Source organism: Carex rostrata, chromosome 19 (assembly GCF_964058835.1).
Source record: "Carex rostrata chromosome 19, lpCarRost1.2, whole genome shotgun sequence".
Lineage (NCBI taxonomy): Eukaryota > Viridiplantae > Streptophyta > Magnoliopsida > Poales > Cyperaceae > Carex > Carex rostrata.
Window position 1 is genome coordinate 3539713 of NC_135936.1, and position 20860 is coordinate 3560572.

At 34.0% G+C, this 20860-nt stretch overlaps 3 protein-coding genes across 3 annotated transcripts; 1 reads left to right on the forward strand and 2 right to left on the reverse strand.

Moving 5' to 3' along the window:
* The first annotated feature begins 1521 nt into the window (after positions 1-1521).
* Positions 1522-6790, forward strand: LOC144571538 (endoribonuclease YBEY, chloroplastic-like). Its single transcript, XM_078320865.1, has 12 exons — positions 1522-1900; positions 2581-2832; positions 3526-3621; positions 3710-3875; positions 4189-4269; positions 4353-4453; positions 4546-4626; positions 4717-4788; positions 4869-4988; positions 5059-5109; positions 5873-6058; positions 6363-6790. Exons 1-12 carry the CDS (start codon positions 1580-1582, stop codon positions 6399-6401), a joined length of 1566 nt encoding a protein of 521 aa, XP_078176991.1. The 5' UTR covers positions 1522-1579; the 3' UTR covers positions 6402-6790.
* On the reverse strand, positions 6345-8910 carry LOC144571539 (protein OXIDATIVE STRESS 3-like). Its single transcript, XM_078320866.1, has 2 exons — positions 8625-8910; positions 6345-7219 (listed from the first exon to the last, which is right to left on the reverse strand). Exons 1-2 carry the CDS (start codon positions 8846-8848, stop codon positions 6931-6933), a joined length of 513 nt encoding a protein of 170 aa, XP_078176992.1. The 5' UTR covers positions 8849-8910; the 3' UTR covers positions 6345-6930.
* A 9110-nt stretch (positions 8911-18020) lies between these two features.
* LOC144571827 (early nodulin-93-like) lies at positions 18021-20645 on the reverse strand. The gene is made up of 4 exons (XM_078321207.1): positions 20484-20645; positions 19536-19597; positions 18783-18858; positions 18021-18354 (listed from the first exon to the last, which is right to left on the reverse strand). The coding sequence occupies exons 1-4, from the start codon at positions 20545-20547 to the stop codon at positions 18269-18271; spliced, it is 288 nt and encodes a 95-aa protein (XP_078177333.1). The 5' UTR covers positions 20548-20645; the 3' UTR covers positions 18021-18268.
* Between the last annotated feature and the right edge of the window lie 215 nt (positions 20646-20860).

Genomic DNA, 20860 nt, shown 5'->3' on the forward strand with positions numbered 1-20860 from the left:
GAAAAACAAGAAAGAGAATATAAAACACCAATCTCTTCGCTCGCTGCCCCTTGTCTTCACCTTTGCTCGCTCAAGAAAACCTTCAATCCTTCGCTCCAATCGCCATCAATCACTTGGGGAAGATCGAAAAGATGTGGAAAGATGTGTAGAATAAAAGCTAAGTTGAAAGATAATCTTCCCCTGGTGTCTCCCTGCCAATATATAGCTATTTTTGTGCCTTGGGAAACAATCCACCGAAATCTGGAAGAAAATCTGAAGAGATATGGTGAAATCAGGCCAGACTGGCATTCGTGCGGCCTCTTGTGCGGCCTTCACAAATTCTCTGCTGCCAGTACAAATTTCCTGCGGCCTGCACAGAATGGAGAATTGGCTGGGGATCATGCAGGATTTTGTGTGGCCCACACAAAATTCCTTAAGGCCGCACAAAGGCCCGCACAAATCTCTGTTTTGAAAGGAGAAAACTTGATAAATTCCGAATTTTATTTTCGGCTTGAATTTATTTTGTGTGGCCCGCACAGAATTCCTACAGGCCACACAAACACCCACAGAATTGTTCATTTTGCTCGATTTCTGCAATTTAAACAAGGCAAAGGCAGTAACTTGATCTAATGATAATGGTCTAATGATAATGGCATAGCCTCCATAATAAATATTCAGATAATGGCATAGCCTCCATAATAAATATTCAGATATTATTTCAGCAAGAACTGGATCAGGGTTTTATTTTGAGAGGTGTATAAATTGATAGTGTGTGCATATGGATTTGTACTCAAAATAATTTATATACCGAGGCCTAAGCCAACTTATTAAGTTTGCTTGTTTGTTGAAATTTTTTGCAATTCTATATCAAGTTTTCATAAAATGTAGCAGCATTTGATCTTCCGTGTTAGTCTTACCATTACTGATAATTAAACTTTCACATTTACAATTTATCAACGTCGACTAATTATTTAATGTTGAATATTCAATTATCAAATTATAATTGTTCTCTTCTTGAGTAAATTTTCAAAAAAAAATTCTAACTTTTTTCTCGATTTCTAACACCCATTCCAACCATGAAACATGTGCCTGCAGCTATACACGTCATTTTCCTTCTTTTTTAAAATTAGAGAAAAAAGTTATATATGAGTTTGATTTATCCAAAATGCCCTCTATGTTAAATCTCCAAATTTAAACGTCTCTATCTGTAATAAAGAAAAGAACAAGGGTCTACATGGAAAACAAGAAAAGAACTAGAATTGTAAACATAATTGGTCTGTTTTGGTCTCGGTCTCCACTCCAACGCAGCCCATTTGAGAACTCTATATCTATTACATATCCTTTTTAAATTTTAATCTGGCCCCGTCCTGATTTTTTGCAAAAGATAATAAGTGCATTCCACTTCGCACCGGATTGATCCGGATTCTGATCGAACGGTCTGGATGTAAACATAAATATTCTGTTACCTCAGATGGTTTGGACTCGGATAAGGAAGGGACATCTCCGGTTCTAACGGAACTGGCGGGAATTTATTGAAGTACCGATAGACAGTGAGCAAATGCACGCGCAGTGAAAGATCCGCTCCAGTCCCCTTAAACCCATGGCGCGGCTCCTCCTTCGCTCCCTTCTCATCTCCCCTCGAGCCCCTCTCCATTTCCGACCGTCTCCGGTCACTTGTCTCCAGTTAACTCCATGCACACCTAGACTTATCCCTTGGTCTTGCTCTTTCTCATCTCGGTATTCCAGCTGTTCACTGCGAGGTCTATCCTCCTTGTCTCCTCGAGCTTCCTACTTGGCGAGACATATTGCACTCCATCGAAGGCTTGCCCCACGGGGGAGGCGGACCAAGCGTCTCAGGCCACCTCAGCTGGACGTGTTCATTTGCATTGAGGAGAACTTGCCTGACGACCCTCAAATTCAGGTCATTTCCTGCTTCTTTTTCTGTATCTGCAATTGGGTAGTATTGTTGGGAATTTAATGTCTCGGTTGATCCCTTCCAAATCCATGGTGGATCCATAGATTTTTTCAAAAGCATTTGTTCTGATTTACTCAGCAATGTTTTTGCAAGCTTTGTGTTATCTCTCAATTTATTGGCGAACAAAACTAATTCGGGAATCTTTTTGCTTTGAAGTTAGTCTTGGGAAAGAAATGTTTACTGTTCCTCAACTTGATGGTCTTGTAATGAATTGCCAATGTGTCATTTGATGATGAATGGCTCAAATCTGCCTTCTCCTAAGGCCATGTTTGGTTGTGGAGTAAGAGGTGGAGTAAACCCCTTACTCCACGCTTAAGGAGCCTAATGAGGAGTAACATAGCCGGTTTAAGATGGAGTAAGATTTGAGCTAAATCAGAGTAACTTACACCACCTAGGGAGGTGGTTTAGCTTACTCCACCAAACATGATTAACTTACTCTGGTTTAGCTTAGAGTAAGAAATTTAATCCGGTTTAACTTTACTCCACAACCAAACATGACCTTAAGTTGCAAACACTGGGTTGCTCAATCAAAATACAGAAGTGGACTCAACTGTTACTTTCTAAGTACTAGGCATAAACAAGTAGCTCTTCTAAGCAATTTTTTATTTCTTTTGTAACATACACAGAGCATAGCTGAGACACTACGAAAAGATGTACCAGATGCTATGAAGGTTGCATTCACAGGTCTGAAGGAACGTAAATATAAAACCAGAGACAAGTCCATAAAAAATGTGAATAAATATGATAATGTGGAACTATCCCTGTTGCTATGTGATGATGATTATATAAGAAAACTTAACAAAGATTGGAGAGACGAAGATAGTGTAACTGATGTTTTGTCTATGTCGCAACACATTCCTGGACTTAATATACCAATTGTAAGCCACTTATTATCTTTTTTTTATTTTCTTTGGCATCATTTTTGTTGTAAACCAAATGTTTTAATCTTTTTTACAGTTAGTAATGGGATTGTTGTGGCTATTTTACATATTTGTTGTTGGTCAACTAAATCTTTGGGATAATTGTTGTTTATTTTTGTGGATTAGGCAAAGCTAATTTAACTTTTTATTTGAGGTAATCTTTTAAGCTAAATATTGTACTTCTAGATCTCACTTTGTTTATTATCCTATTTTCTTAAAATGTCTTTCTTGTATGTTTCTCAGTATAATCTTGTTAGCCATTGAATTATATTGGAAAGATGAACTGTATGCACAGATGATAATGAGTCTCGCCCCTCTCTATGGAAAGACAATTTTCAGTTCCCGTAGAGGCATCTAGATAGAAATAGATGTTGGGGTTAACGGGACCCTTATTTTTTCCTAAAAAAAAAACTTATATTGAGAAGATGAAGCTCGATTTATTTCCTTCTTTTGTTCTAAATTGTTGTCTTATTTACTACCATGCTGTTCATCAATGTTCCACATTTGCTATGTAGTTGAAACCCCTTCTGAATGTTTTCAGGCACATGAACATTGCCTTGTCACTGGCCTTAAATTAGCACGAACCATTAATATCTTGCTAAAAAAAATGAACAAGCGACTTAAATTTGTTTATTTTTTTCATTTGAACAGCTGTTATTAGGTGACATAGTAATTTCTATTGATACAGCAGCCAGGCAAGCTGAGGAGAGAGGTCATACACTTCTTGATGAAATACGAATCCTCATGGTTTGTTCTTTGTGCAGCTTTTTTCTCTGGGTCTTGAAATTATAAGAATATTTGTAACTTTTAGTTGGGATGGATTAATGATATTCAGGTACATGGTTTATTGCATCTGTTGGGTTTTGATCATGAGATTAGCTGTGAGGCCGAAGAAGAGATGGTAATAGAAGAAGAACATGTTTTATCAAGTCTTGGATGGAAAGAGAAGGGCCTTATTAAGAGTGGATATGACTTGATTCAGGATGAAGATAACTTTAGTGGTGATACTCTCTGCTCTTTTTCACTTCTTTTATGACTTGTTGCCATGCTGGATTTTGTTCTGGTTTGGAAAAGTTCAGGTCCTCTTTTGTTTTATTTTGTATTATTTGTTTTTGTGTTTCATTGGCATGGTTGGTTTTTAATATGGTGATAACAGCACGTAAACAAGACTTGAAAGGATTAGTTTTAAGGATTATTATACATTGAGGTTTATCAGGACTAAAGGTTATTAGTTAAAGGCTTGTGCTCAACTTGATGGTTAATACTTACACTAGTGAATTTCAGTCCTTTTAACTTCTGAACTGGTATATGCAGATCATAACCAAGAATTAAACAATCGAGGCACTGTAAAGGATTGCAATTCAAAACTGAGCCACATCTTGTTTGACATAGATGGTGAGAGACCGTATGTAAAGTAGAAATTTCCTTCTTTTTTCTTTGTTTGTATATTCTTATACTAATTACTTGAAGGGAAAAAGATAAATTGCTAGACGATGACTGCCAAATGCTTAGGAGATCAGCTGAAGCTTTAAGAGAGGCAATTTCAAGAGAAGTGAAGCTAACTGTTATAACTGAAAAGGTATATTAGTTTCATACATGTAAAAAAGCATCTTCGGTGCCAGTAATATACAAATTATTTGCAACTTAAGCTTTATTTGTATGTCAATTCAGAGTCGTGCTGCCATTGCAAGAGCTATGGAGATGGTAAATTTGGGAGAATGCATCTCAGTATCACCTGGCATATTTCTTCATGTAATATTTTTTTATACAATATTTTATTATTGTTGTTGTTTTACCTTTTATTTATTGATAATTATTTACCGAGAAAATATTTGCTTTTAGGGAGCAATTGTTTGTGGGAGGCAAGGTCGTGAGATCTACAGAGCAAATTTGGACCAGGATTTATGTGAAGAGGTAGTACCCTAATATCAATTTTGATAGCTTCATTGTCATCAGTAAAGTAAAATATTTACCTTTTAGTTTAACTTTTGTAGGCATTTTCCTATTCACTGGAGCATGAGATTCCTCTTGTTGCATTTTCTAACGACCAATGCTTGACTTTGTTTGAGCATTCTTTTGTTAATTCTCTTCATAAAAGACATTATGAACCAAAGGTACTTCAAGCCATATATTGAAATTTCTCTTCTGCTGTTTAGACATTCATTTTTATTTTTCTTCTTTCAGGCTAAGGTACTTCCTTCAGTCCAGCACCTTCTAGAGAATCCCAGCATACAAGTAAGCTCTCTAATGCAAATTTATTTTGTGTTCAACCTTATTAAAATTTTCTTTTCTCCAATTCATTTAGCATATTTACATGCGCAAGAAGCAGGATATGTACTATCCCAGGATCACATTAAAAGTTACTGCACACAATACTTAGCAGTAGTATATTTTTTTCTAATATTATATTACTGTGTCTTTATCTGGAGGCACCAATTAATGCCACTATAGCCCTTCTCTAATGCTATTTTTTTTTTTTGGAGAAAGTGGTACCAACATACCTCCAGTTTCCAATTTATCAATACCAGTGTTTTTTTTTTTTCACATTTTAGTAATTGACAAATACCCCACAAGTACCCTTTTCCTATTTTATTTCTTTACATCAGTACTACTGTTTTATCAGTTAAAACTCCTATTTGAACTATAAAACATGTTTTTGCTTGCTGTGTTACAATTTAACCAAACAATCCATGCAAAATACACAATTATTTCTTGCATGGTTAGTACCAGCATGGACCGAATTAACAATCATTGATGTCATGTGAGCACTTTTATTCACCTTGTGCGAATCATTATTCTTAAATTTTTGAAGTTATTTTGTTATTCATTGTTTTTTGCGATGGTCGGATGGTGGGTTCACAGGCCAATAGTACAATTCCCACCATGAGCTACTAGATGAATGAGGAGTCTGACAGCTTGTATTAGACAAGCGAAGCAAATTATTCATGTAGAAAATTCCTCTTCATGTTTAATAAATTTATCATTTTGATTTTTGTAGAAATTAGCTTTTCTTCGGACTACTAGTAATTCTTCCGTGCTGCAAACCCATTTGTTGGAAATGACAAAGGGGCGCGCCCACATTGTTGAAATGCATCCTGACATGCTTGAAATAGTACCCCTCGGTGTATCAAAGAGCAATGCCATAAAAATCCTCTTGGATCATCTTGAAATTGATTCTGATGAGGTATAGTTGCTTTGGAAGTAAAAGGCTATGATACCTGTTGACTTTTAATATGCAATTAAGACCTCAATTGGGTAACAGCAACTTAATTGAAGCAATCACACATATCTTTGATCATTGATGTGGAATTGAGCTTCAAATTAACCACAATTTTAGTTTCTATCAACTGTCATTTGTGCCAACACAAGGGCAAAATTGGAACAAAATGGTCAATAACAAAATCTAAAGGTATCAGCTACATCATGTATCAAAATATGGCATGTCAAGCATTCTTAGTTGCTAATTTCAGGTTCTCTGTTTTTTTAAGTTTGAATTTGCAGAGGGCTTTAAATGGTTGGGAGATTGAACAGCTTTTAGATAACCTTCAATAGCAACACTTTCACTGTACTTATGCAACCGGGCTTGCATGAATCCTACTCACAAGCAGCTTGAATGCTCCACGAGGTATAAGAATGAGAATTGTCTCTTAAATCATGAAGATGTCACAAGACGTGATGTCAACTCAACTATATCTTGGAGGTTTAAAGGGCATATTATTTCCGGTGCTGACCTGAGATGCTGTCATTTCTGTGTGTCCATGTCTTAAAGAGTGTACAAAGCATAAAGTTTGGACAATAGTACTGAACTGCAAAAAGCATAATTTTGAGGATCCTTATATGAAAGGCTTATTGTTGCAGAATGAACAGTGTGTTGTATAAACATGGACCTCCAGTGAATTATTAATTTTGTAATGTACATTTGGGCAGCATTAATTTCTTAGGCATATTTCATATGTGATAAAACAAAAGCTCACATGAAATGCTCTTTGCCAAAAAAGAAAAAGAAAAAGAAAAAGAAAAAGAAAGGGATGTGAGTAAGAAACAAAACAAAATATCTCATGTCTGCACACGGCATGAGTTCAGCTGGAAAGAGAGGTTTCTACTACTCATCTTTGAAACTAAGCCCCCAAATGATCCCCTAGCTTGCCTTTTAGAAATGACCTTAGTGGGAGGGCAAATTGGTCTTTGTTTCTTATCCAATCCTCCCGTATAACTTTTGTTCATTTTCATTCTTCTACTGTAAGGTGTTTCTGTTTCTTTTTTCGCAAGGTCATCTACGCTTCCTGCATCAGATAGAGATGTGAACGATTGTGATTTCCCTGTGTAGAATTTCGAAAGCCCTCTCCTACAAAAATGAAATAATCTGTTGTTAGCGAGATTATCTGATCCGTATGCCTTTATGATCAGTGAGATAATAAATGTACAAGTAGACATTTTAATTATGTCTTTTGGGACTGGAAAGGAAATCATGTTCTTCACAAGAAGAAGAAAAAAACCCTTGGACCTGGTATTTTCTTCGGAAAAAAAAAATGGAATAACTAATCATTAATTTCCATGCACTCTCCTTCATTCTTCTTTTATTGAAATAATAATTTCATAAATGTCGACACCTATGTCATTTAGATACATAACCAAGCAATTTTAATTTTTTTTATCCCTAGTATCTTGTGATAATAATAGCGTGGCTTGATGATTAAGATGCAAAGACCTTAAAATAAAGTTTTAACTACCGTGCATCCACAAACTCAATCTTTACTCTTTACTTGGAAACACTGCCAAGGTATATAAGCATAAACGGGGGAAAAGAGATAATAAACAAAAATTTATCCTAATATTGTTATCGAGCACAAGCACTTGAAGCAATTTGGTATCTGAGAAAAACAGTTCAAACTTTTTAATACAATTTTTCCCATCACTAAAACTACAGCAAATTTTCAACCTCGCTAGTTTTTTTTATTTTTCTTGAACAGTATTTTTTTTTCATATTTTCAAAATTGGTTATGCTTTTCTTTTCTTTTTTCTTTCTTTCTTCTAGTCTTGTAAATAGGGTTGTAAACGAATCGAACTTACCCTGGTTTGAGTTTGAATTTGAATAAGATTCAAATCAAGCTAGTTTTATTTGTTTCAAACCGAACTAATTTTGAATTAAATTAATTGCGAACTACAAATTTTTCGAATCGAAGTCAATCGAATTACGAACTACAAATTTTTTTGGCAGCCCTAATTATACCGGTAGTTTATGCATTAGTTTTCTTCTCGCGGAACAAAATTCACACGGTTTCCTTTTTACCTTTCACGAATTTACTAATGGATTATGGGTCAGTTCAAGATTTCCTTATCTTTTATGATTGATTAAAATCACGACATGAGTCTAGTCAAATATAACTTATTCCATTGTTAATTTGTTACGTTGCTGAAACATTTTCCTATTATAAGTTACTATTATATTAACAATTTTGAGTTGTAATATAGGTTTGGTTCCTGCATTATTAAAGATTAATGGTTAAATCCATTAGTCACATTATTTGAGATTCAAACCTAGATAGTTCGCAAATCAATTTCAAATGAATTATACCTAGTTTGAATTTGATTTGAATAAAATTCGAACTGAACTAATTTGATTTGTTTCAGAACAAACTAATTTCGAACTGAATTAAACTCAAATCAAATCAAGAACTACGAACTTTTTTGCCACTCTTACTTGTAAACATATCAACAAAATTGAAAAACTGGCATAAAAGATAACCCACCTCATTGGAAGCTGCGCTACAAGAGAAGAAAGCCCATAGAGGGGCCCATTTTTCGTCTCCATTTGTGACTCCAATGAACTTGGGCTTGAAGAACAAGCATCATCTGCTATATTAGAATTTGAGGAGCAGAGAGACCCACTGGACTCTCCAGTGAAAGTTGTGCTCTCAGAGAATTCGTCTTCTTCTTCCATTATTTGTTGCAAGGATGCCGCACTATGAATCATTTCATTCGCTTTAGACCTTCTCCGTTTGAATTTTCTTTTTCCAAAGAGTTCCTATTTAGCATGAAAGGGGAATTTGGTGGAGAGATTAATTGAGAGGGTATATATATATAGTTGTAAGGTCGAATGTCAAGTGTTTTAATGTGCTTTTGAAGCGGGTTTTTTAATTTAAAATGAGGTGGGGACCTTATCCTTATTTCAATATTTTTGTGTGAAAACTGATAACTGGAAAGAGACGCCTAAGCCTTATCTGAGTTATTAAAAGCTATTGCTTTTCATTGGATCACATGGTTGATGGTTCCACTTATTAAAAGAGGCAGTCATGGATTAGCTTCTACAATAGTACAATACAAAGAAGCTCATTTGTTTGTGTTCATTTCTTTGTTAATTCATTTTTGTTATGTTCAGAAACCTAACACAAACGTAAACTTTTTTTTCTCATATGGAACTATGGAACTAGGACTGCACCAAATTTAATTGGGATAATTTTTTTGAATTTATTTTAAAGTATTAATTAACTGGGACAATTAATTGCGTTTCTTATTGGTTTTGATTCAAACTGCTATTTATTAGTATATCTGGGTTTTCTTTTATATAGTCTAGTATATCTGGTTTCAATTACTTCTTTATTAGTTCGGGGGATTTGTTTATACAAACTTAGAAGTACACTCATTTTTTAAATATTCAAATTTATTATTTGATTTATGCATTTTGCACAGATTAATTAATTCTGCCTAGCGCCACCGAGAGAAACCAGTACATGATTCCTAAAAATCACATTTGTTAAAACTGCCATGGATGGATAATGGTGTATATATGTCGGGTCAGTGTCACCAAAAATGTGAGCAGAGAGATAATCAATCAAGATTAATTTATCATAATTCACAAAGGACAAGATTTGGTTAGACAAGCAATGATTAAAAAAGTTTTCTAAATTGAAATTTTTGTCATCTCAATGATGCCAAAACTACCTAGTTCATAACGAGAATATTATAATGGATTTTACATGGGATTGAAGAATACATGGGCGGATTGGAGAAACCTGTATGCTACAGTACCAAGGTGATGCAATGTGTATTAAAATATGAATATTAGTAGGAAATCAAATTGGTTGGCATGTGATGATGTGAACTCATTAGGTATTACTTAATATTTTCTCTATCCTACTTCTGTTGACCTTATCAGCAAATTGGTATTATCGCTTGCGTATTCTTTTTTTTTGTCAAAATATATAATAAAGAAAAACAAAATAAAAATAAAAATATTTGATTTGATTTGAAAGGTGAGTCTTAGTTGTTAAGAAAAATTCAACGGCTATCTTTTATCACCTATTATATTAAGCTACAAAATTTTAAAAATAAAATAAACAGAGAGCAATTAGCATACAATGAGAGAGAGAAAGATAGATAGATAGGATGTGTCAGGTCAGGTGTGAGTCATCATAGTTGGGTTAGACCCAATCATGCCAAAGAGGATAAGAAACCTCATGGGGGATGTGCCGATGTGGCATATTAAGCCTAACTGGTCGGTATTTAGATCAGATGGTTTGAGATTGACCGCCTTTTGATTTAGATTAAAAGACCGTTCAATTAATGCTGTGCTTGGATTGGGCTCCAAATTCCTCCCACCCTGATCTGAAACTAGCGGTTTGCTCTCGGCCAGGGTACGGGTATCTCGGGTAAATCCGGGACGGGTAACGGGTAGGACGGGTAACGTGTAGGACGGGTACTTGGTAGAACGGGTACGGTTTTTTTTTTCAAAAACTCTACTCTATCCGTTTCATACCCGTGCTCGTCTTAGGTAGGGGTAACGGGTACCTCGAGTAGGGTCCGGGTTTTTTTTTCTGTTGTTTATTTTAAAGTGTCGTACGAATATTATTACATGTTTATAATTCGATTTTTAAAATCTGAATAGTTTGATATCAAATAGTGTATATATATATACATGAAATTATCAAGTCGCATCTTTATAATTTTTAAATTAATAAAATTTGTACCTTATATATAAAAATTATTTATGCGAAAATTTGTATATTTATACGGCTAAGTACAAATCTATTTATTTATTTCTTTACACGAGTTATTTTATTTTATTTTCAAATTCTCATTCTAATTAAAACAATAAAATATAAAAAAAATAGAAATTAAAAAAATAGAAATTAAAAAATAAAATTTAAAAAACAGAAATAAGAATTTTAAAAAGAGAAATTAAAAAACATAATTTAAAAAACAGAAATAAAAACATAATTTAAAAAACAGAAATTAAAAAAAAAAAACCGGGAGGGGAGGGGGGAAGGGAAATTTGAAAAAATTCAAATTTAAAAAAAAAGGGGTAAACAGGTAGGGTACGGGTACCTCGGGTAAATCCGGGACAGGTAAACGGATAGGATACGGGTGGTGGGTACGCCCGTAACGGGCGGCGTGTACAACAGGCGGGTACAGGTATGGGCGGGTTTTTTTCAAAAAAGGTGGGTCCGACCCGTCTCATACCCGTACCCGTTTACCCGTTTATACCCGGCCTCGGGTACGGGTACCTCGGGCAGGGGGTTCGGGTAACCCGTTACGGGTTTTAGCAAACCACTATCTGAAACCCATGTTAGTCAAATTTTAAGTTTGGATCTGCACCGTCCGATTAGAATTCGGATAAATTCGGACTATGGAAATTTACGACGCCTCTTTAGTAGGGAAACGAATCTGCTGAAATCCCTGCTTTTCTGAATCTAGCCATTGAACTGTTTTGAGATGCGTGCACAGAAAATTCAGCTGTTTTGAAATGCGTGCATAGAAAAAATTGAACGGTTGGATTCAAAATTTCAGCGGTACTGTTCGCCAACCAAGAATTGCAGCACATTTCAGAGGTGCATATTTTGAGTTTGGATCTCCACTTTAGTATTTTCGTTATGTCTTCATTTTAGTAATGTTCAACTTTGTATTAACAAAAAAAAATGCATATCAAAATAAATAATTAAATATAATTGATTTTTTTTCTGTGAATGCTAATTTTTTATATATATCATCTTTGTTTTAATTTCCACAAAGAACTTGTCAAGCTTAGCTAATCATGTGAACAATTCCTAATTGTTGGTTTTTTCAATTATCAATTTTCATCAAAATAAAATTAAAAATGTCGCAATATTTAGTTACGTACTTACGTATAAGAAAAGTGATACAAGTCACTTTATTTTGTTCCCTGAGGTTTTTTTTTGTCATAAAGAATTTTAGAAAAACTTATTAAGGACCCCCATTTAGTGCTATAAATCACATAAAAAAACGTTAAAACCCCTTTAAATATGAGTTGTTGAGCATTTCAAGTCAAATTGGTAAACTATGAAACTTACACCAAAAATTTCATCATTTATCATATACATGATTTACATAGAGTTTATTTCAACTGCCAAATTTAAAAATTATGAATAATATTTACAATTGTCAAAATTATCAAGTTAATGTGTTAATGTTATCAATGGATCCCAACCCAAATGCATAGGATAATAATATCACATAAGAGAAACTACGACAATGAGATTATTATTTCAAATTTATGAACTATCTATTACAAAATTAATTTTATCGCTTATATTTGAACCATGAAAAAACCTTATATCCAATTCAGTGTTTATCATCACCTTCTTTTTTTTTTTCTTTTTCAAATTATCCAATAAAAGGGAGCGTTGAATTCATGCCCTACGTGGTCCCCAGTGGGTCCCTCTCGGAGACGTGGTGAGAAGGGAATTCGTATAATCCTCTGAGATATCTCAAATTTTGCGTGACTTTATGGAAAATCTCAACCGTTTAAATACGTTCTGCACGACTCTCAAAGCACACGTAATACGACCCCCTACATCACCCCGAATAGGCACCGGACACGTCGGTCACGCAAAAGTTGAGATATCTCAGAGGATACGCACTCGTGACTCGTGAGAAGGGGTGGGAACTGGGAATGCATGGATAAGGGACGATGCATAGTCATGGATAAGGGATTTGAGTCATTTGACGATGTATCTCAGTTGTTTATCCAAACAAAAAAAAAAGGGTGGAAGGAGATTTATCAAGAAACGAAGATAACATAATAGTTGTAAATTGATGGGGGATTTAACTTCAGAAATGTGAAGCGGATTGAAATGATTTATTTTTTGTTCCATATATATTTGAACTATTGAATTATTCATTATTATGTAAGTAGGGGAAATTAATATTTAGTGCTTAGAGCATCTACATTTCTAAAACTCTTGGAGTTTCTAAATAACTGTTAACTAATTTTTAGAAATTTTGTCTCTGAAAGTTTCTAAACTCTCACATCCCTGAAACTCAAAATTAGAGTTTCTTAATTGTCACATCAGCAAATAAATTACAGGAGAAAATAATTTGAGCCAATCATTTGGCTAACATAGAGTTTATAAACAGTTTCTTAATAAGAAACTTTCCTGCATAGTTTCTAAATAAGAAACTCTCCCACATCTCTGAAACTGAATTAGAAACTGCCACTTCAGATTAGAAACTCTAATAATTTCAGGGATGTAGATGCTCTTAAGTGGCAGGCGATGCTTAAATTTTTTTTGTTTTTCCTTTTAGACAAAATTGGATTGTTTCCATCAAGTTATCATTTTATAATATTTTTGTCCAGATTTAAAAATTGGATACTTATCCATCCAAACATGAATACTCTCAATATTACTTTAAAAGAAAATTCCAATTAAAAAAACATTAAGAATTTAATGGATGAAACAGGTTTTCCCTCTTATTCCCCTTTAGCCTCCAAACTGTCTAGCAAAGTTTTATTTTCTTGAAAAGTGCATTATAAGGAAAGAGCCAAAATATTTAATTGAATAGAAATTTTTTAGAATGAGTTATAATTTTATAATTATTATGAATGTTTCGTATAATTTATAATTTATTTCGAGATGTATAAAACTAGAAGCATATTTTGAATGAAAACTTTAGATTGTGGCATAATTTTATAACTTCAAATTCTATGGAAACTTTAGATTGTGACACAATCACACAATTTCCCTCCGGTCTCTTCCATTTTCCTCGCATCCTAGCTTCCTTTTGGAGCACGCCTTAAGTAAACTATATTAAAAAAAGAGTAAAGATTTTGTACCCCGCTGTCTGGTCCCCTAATCGTCCCCCTGATAGTTTAACTTCCTTAAAAGAAAAGACTAGCGGCAACTGCAATCCTTGATTCAAAAAAGGAAAGAGTGAACCTTCTAGAAAAAACTTAAATAAATAATGGCCATAAAAAGCACCGCAAGAGGAGACTCCATTCTATCTCTTCTCCATTCCTGCGATGCATAGCACATCTCCAGTCCTTGCCGTCAATGGAGCCTCAGCTCCCCATCTCTGCCTTCCTCCATTTTGAGCAGCCTCCGATCAACACTTTGTGCCGCCTCCGATCAGCCTTCGATCCACCTCCGATCAACCTCCGATCAACACTCTGAGCAGCCTCCGATCAGCCTTCGAACCACTTTGCCCTGAGCTTCACCACCCCATCTCTACCTTCCCCAACTCCGATCAGCCTCCGATCCACTTTCCCCAACATACTCCTACTCCTTCATCTAGCATTCTGAAGTGTGCTTGGTTGCTCAAACCGCATGCGGGTCCCAGCTTCTTAGATGGCACAAGGAGCGTGTATCTAGAGGAGAACAAGTGAGCTTGGGAAACAGATCTAATCACCTCGACTTCATGAAAGCTGACTAGATTCTCTTTACTGACCCTCCCAACTGTAAGAAATTTGAGTAAAACTTTTGAAATTTACTATTTCTCGTTGCATCTAGACTATAGTAGGTTTAATTCAACCTCAACCTACTTAAGATGTGCCAAATCCATAAAGAATTCACACTAATTACTCTCTAATTGGTCTCCAGTGAAGACAACGTGCATGAACGGTTGAAATGAGAAATTCAGACTCCTAAATTATAGATCAATATGGATTTCAAGTTTCAACAAGGGAATCACATCTTGATCAAGATCGGCTGACAGGTAGCTGCAATGTCAGGGATCAATTTATTGAAAGGGGAAAGGTGCGGTCGACTCTGCAGTTGCTACCTCAGACCCTAGATTGCTAGGATGTCTCTGCTTAGTGCTCAGAAAAATAGGTTGAAGTTCTGAAATCTTCTTTCTTAATAATTGTATTTCTTATTTTCGAAATTCTGACAATTTAGCTTGATCGGACAACATTTACTCATTTTATTTTTGAAAATCCTTGTTGCTTGGTGTTTCTACTATTATGAAGGTCTTCTTGTTTTAATTCCTTGATTTGAAGAGTGTTGCAGGTATTACTTCCACAGTGCTGGTACGATTCTGACCCGAAACAACGTCGAAAAGACACAAAGTGATGAACTGGTACAGCAAAACCCAGTACTGGTATTGGAAGTTGTTGGAAATTGGACTGATACATAGGGACTGGACAACAAATTTCCATGAAAAGCTTGGGCGGACGAAGATTAGTGTACTTTTGTTTTATAAAGTGTACATGTTTTATTTTTTAGGTGTGAATACTTGATAGTTTTTATTTGATATAATAGGCATAAGACAACTGTATTTTCTGTTGTATTAGGTGTAAATGTTTGATTTGTGCAACGTAGATACTTGATTTGTTTGATATGAATATTTGATATGTATAAGATATGGTAGGCATAAGACATAAATTGTTGTGTAAATTTAGTTTGATAAATTTGTCTGAAACTTTGTATATTTATGGTTATGACGTTTGTAGTAGATGTTTTTTAATGTTATGTTATTAAATGTGTTTAGTATTTGTATGAAACTTTGATTATTAAATATTAGTTTTATCTTATAACATATTTTATAATATAAATATTCATATTTTCTTGTATAGATATGAATATTTCTCGGATTACATGATAATATCATCAATCTCTTAAAAGAGATTCGCAACAAAAATACATGTCTATCAATATGTTCAGTTATAAGTATGAATACTTATTCAAGTATCAAATATATTAACTGATTTAAGTTACTTTATAACATAACAATTTATACTTCAATGCGTAAGTATGAATACTTAAAATTTTAGATATTAATATTTTTTACTAAAACTACAGTATGAATACTTAAAAAAATTAAAGTCAAATATTGTTTCATAACAATACACATCTTCACGCTTAAGTATGAATACTAAGTGTTTTAGAAATCAATAATTCAGATAAAGTATGTATGAAAAGAATAATAACAAAAACAAGTATATATGAATACTTCATGTCTTAACTATTGGTAAAACTAATGCATTACAGTAATACTAAAATTGGACTAAATAGATATGAATACTTCTTGTCTTAAAAATTAGTAAAACATATGTCTCATAATAACAACAAAATTTGACCAAGTAAATATGAATACTTGCTATCTTAACTATTGTTACTTACTGTTTTATATATTAATAGTTTGAATATTGTCAATTTAAAAGAATGTTAAATTAAGATATTTTACAATGTAACAATTCATAGTTCAGTTATTAATATGAATATTTTTCTTAGTACCTATCAATATGTTCAAGCACAAAACAATTAATTGATTTAAGTTACTTTACAACATAACAATATTTTTCAATGTGTAAGTATGAATACTTGCACATCGAGTTGTGAATACTTGAACGACGAAGGACCCAAAAGTACTTCATCATGGATCTCATTTGAAAGAAAAAATTACGTAGAAGATGTTTGTGATTTTAGATTCGCAAAATTCCTCACATATTGTTAGAAATATTAACGAGATTAAATAGAAAAAAAAATCACTTTTAAAAACGTGTAAAAGATGAGTGTATAAAAGAAAATTGATGTCCAGTTTTTTTTTTAATACTTAATGTCTTAGGTATGAATACTTAATATATCATATGACAATACTTGCGCGTATAAGTTGATGTCCAGTTTTTTTCAAATACAAGTGACCCCCCAAGTAGTTAGTATCCCACCATGTAGTTAGTGGTCCCCATTGTACTTTATACATCAGTTAGTTAGGGGGACATTTAGGGGACTGAATTAGGGGGACTGTTAGTCGATCCCTTAAAAAAATGCACTTGTTTGTAGTTGCTACTTGCTTGCATCAACGTTGATCTGAGTGACCAACGAGTCCAATATTGATGCTATTCATTCAGTTGGGAAGGAGAATATAGACACCAATTTCCATGAGTTCTTATCTCTTAATTTATAGTTCTGATAATGACCCCAATTGAAATTATTACCAAAAAAATTGTCCATGTTTGACCTCCTTAGTTAGTTAAAATAGGAAGATATTGAGTGCAAGTTATAATATAACCAAATGAGCTTTTCAGATAAAAATAAAATGTTGCTTAGTTGATTGTAACTATTTGTTACTGCAAATAAAACCTCTATCAGTTCTTTCAACCTAAGAGGAAATGCAATCAACAAGCATCTCATAATGTTGTTCTCATTTTGAAGTAATATTCAATTCCTCTAAGATTTTCAGTTGGTGTTTAATTCACACGTTTATAGCTTTTGTTTGATATTAATCTCAAAACCTAAAACTTTACCCATCGCCAACAATTTTGGTTCGACAAGCATATTATAGTTTTTTTTAGCAATTATTGTTCAAATTCTTACATTATTATGCTATCAATACCATAAATTTAATGATGTGATCATTCTTCTTCACATAAACTCATTTTGCCTAATAAAAAATTTCAGCAAAACTGCAAAACCATCTAATTCACGGTTGACCACATTTTTATTTTAAATAATGGAACTCATAAATTTTGCATTCGTTTCTTTTTTATATGCATCTTGAGGAATCACCAAGTGTCTCTTTTATTGTTGACATTTAATTATAAAAAATGCGTAGTTAAACATGGCTAGGAACGAACACGCACCTCTCCCAAAATGCACGGTTAAGCAAATCAACCATGGTTAACATTTTACAAAAAAAAAAAAAAAAAATTGCATTTGTTAGTGCAGAGTTAATTCTTAACATATCTTCGTTCGGTATTTGCAATAAGTTTTTCCATAGATCAATATACTTAACAATACTTTTTAGAATTAATATTTAATAACAAGTCAAGACACGCAACTAAATATTTGGTAATTGATACTTAATAATTAAGATTTATAGTTGGCAAAAAAAAAAAAACAATTAACTGAGACGAGCGAGTCTGGACGAGTTAGACCTGAACCCTACTCAATCAACCACCGTTAGACCAATCAAACTGCAAATCAAATAGCATTTCAATATTTTAAGATGTTATTTAATTAACAACTGCACATCTATGAAAATGATATTTCCACAGCGTATGCTTTTCAGAAAAAAAAAATCCTATTATAACAGCTAATCAGTCAAAATAAATTTTATTTGTGCCAACCAAAAGAAGTCCAGAAAAGTGTCACTACACCATTATGCATTAGGGGCTCTTTCTTTGTTTCAATATTTTCTCGTGCAATTTTATTGTTCAGGTCTACTTGTCATGCTTGCCAATGGTGTTTCCTCTTGCACTCTCTAGGATGGTTCGATCAGCAGTGATAAAAAATCCAGCTATTCCAGCTGCCAAAAGTTTACTGATTGATTAAATATTTCCTGGTAAATGATCGATTAGCTTTGTAATAAGGCCTAAAACATGCAACCAATATTGGAAAGAGAAAACAAAATATAGAAGTGAAAAAAAGAGAATTCATATTGTTGTAGGCCTGGATCAATACTGTAGTATAAGAAATCAAATCTCTCTTTAGTGTACGAACAGAAAAAGGGGTGATACGCTTTCATGTAATTTTTTTTTAAAAAAAGGCGATAAAAAATGAAAAACAATATAAGAAAGGTTTAACCTGGATGGTAACGATTTTGGAATTTAACTTTTTTAGCCAACTAAAGACAGACATAAGCTAGAACCAAAACCTTACCGGTATGCTAAACTCTACTGGCATGTGATCTAGGAAACTATCTTTTTATAAAGAAATTTGTGAAAAGTATGTTACCAGCAGATATAATGAGTGCCTGTGCAGTGTGGTTGAGGTTAGCTTTGGCCCATGGAATGGTGCGGCATCCAATTAACTATAAAATTTCAGGTATAAAGCCAAAAAAAATATGAGAGAAAATAAAAAATATATATATAATAGAGTGTAGTGCCCCACAGGAATAAGAGAGGACAAGCACAAAAGGCAAAACATTGCTTTCGGACAAAAAAACTCCTATGAAACAAGCTAAGCCGCTGAACTTTGCAAAAAGAAAAGAAACAAGGAAGACAGATCAGCCAGAGTTAGGGAGTCGATAAAGTAATTTGGATGTCAAGGAACAAATTAAACAAAACATGAAGCTCAGTGACCATTTTCATCTTAACCCAAAATAAATTGAGAGACATTTTCACATATGCCCAAATAGGCATCAAGATGCCATGCATGCCCTAATGAAACAATAGGATACATATTCCCGCAAAAGGAATGAACTGAGAGCATCACCTGACCACTCTCTGTTATGTCCTTCAAAGTATATAAATGCCATCCCATTCCTCATTGTGAAAAAAGGAATAAATGAGGAAGTAGGTGTCTGATGAACATATTAGTTTAATGGAAATGAAAAAAACTTGGGTAAATGATATTTTATGCCATACACGACAATATTTAAGTTTATTGGGCATGTAAGGTAATTTCTCCTTGTGTAGGATATATCATATTTTAGTCAAGTAGAGTTCCTGCACCAAAACATTAAACAAATAGAAAAATAAAACTAACTGTGGGGACTGCAGCAGCAAAAGTGCATAAAACACCAGTCTTGAATCCAGATTTAACAGCCTCTGCAATAAAAATAAATAAAAAAATTACATAAAATACTTGCAATCAAACATAGCTAAGTTTAAACCGAGCATTTACATATACCTTGCTAAAAATATCAAACAGGTATTGACTGACTTGCATCTGCAATTTGTACTGGAAACAATATAACCCAGTAAATAGAAGAAGTGTGATGGGAACAGACCTGACCGATCTGGTGTCTGGTGGTGGACAGAAGCAGCATACACCTTATTAGGAAGATATAATAAAACAATCATCTAATATGTGAGGTACGTGTCATAACAGTAAAAGACCCAACCAGTACACTATTTGTATCACCAGGGTTTAAGGAATAGCACAACAAATAAGTGATATAAATTGAGAATACATCTGCACAAAATGGTCTACTAAATGTTTAGGACTAGTTTTGTTTTCTTCTTAATTTCATTATGCTCTAAATAATATGTCATAGGATGCTTTTGACAATCGAATTTATTCATGGATGAGATGGAGAAACCTCGGAATCCCACTTTTATTGATGCAACAATTTAGATCAGAACCAAATGATCCCTGGATTGTTATAAGTATCTCACTGCTACACAAGCGATCATTGACTAAAAGTATTTTGTTTGGCATAACGAGTGTACCAGTTATGGTCATAGTCAGAAACAACAGTGTGTCTGATACAGCCTAACTATGATCAAACCACCTAAATATAACTGCAACTGAATTGACCTTACGTTCGAGCATTGAACTAAAATTGAAGAAGGGAGATTGCTCAACTCAACAATACAGAACCATCTTAAATTAAACCACGCACAATAAAAAAAGGGAAATCTTAACTGGAGAGGTCCCAGATCACTATCAAAATTGAAATGATTACCTAAAGAAGATTACTAAATCACGTACCTTGGACGGAGCTTTTAGAATCATGAACCTTTTCTTCGTTCGGCGAGGCAATTGAAAAACCCATTATCCCAATCTGAGCTTCTTCTTCTCTATTATTTTCTCTCGACCGAGGTAAACGCCTGACGAAGTGTCGATGCTCAAAGCAAGCACTCAGATCGAATCTGATCTATCCGTTCCACGAATCACATCATTTAAGGTAACAGAATATTTCAGTTTAGATTCGGACCGTCCGATCGGAAACTGCACAAATATTAAAGGGTCCCATGCATTTCACCTCGACCGGATTGGCCCGGATTCTGATCGAACGCTCCAGATCTAAACATAAATATTACTTTACCTTAGAGAATATGGAGACCGCAAATCTGCATCCCCTCTGA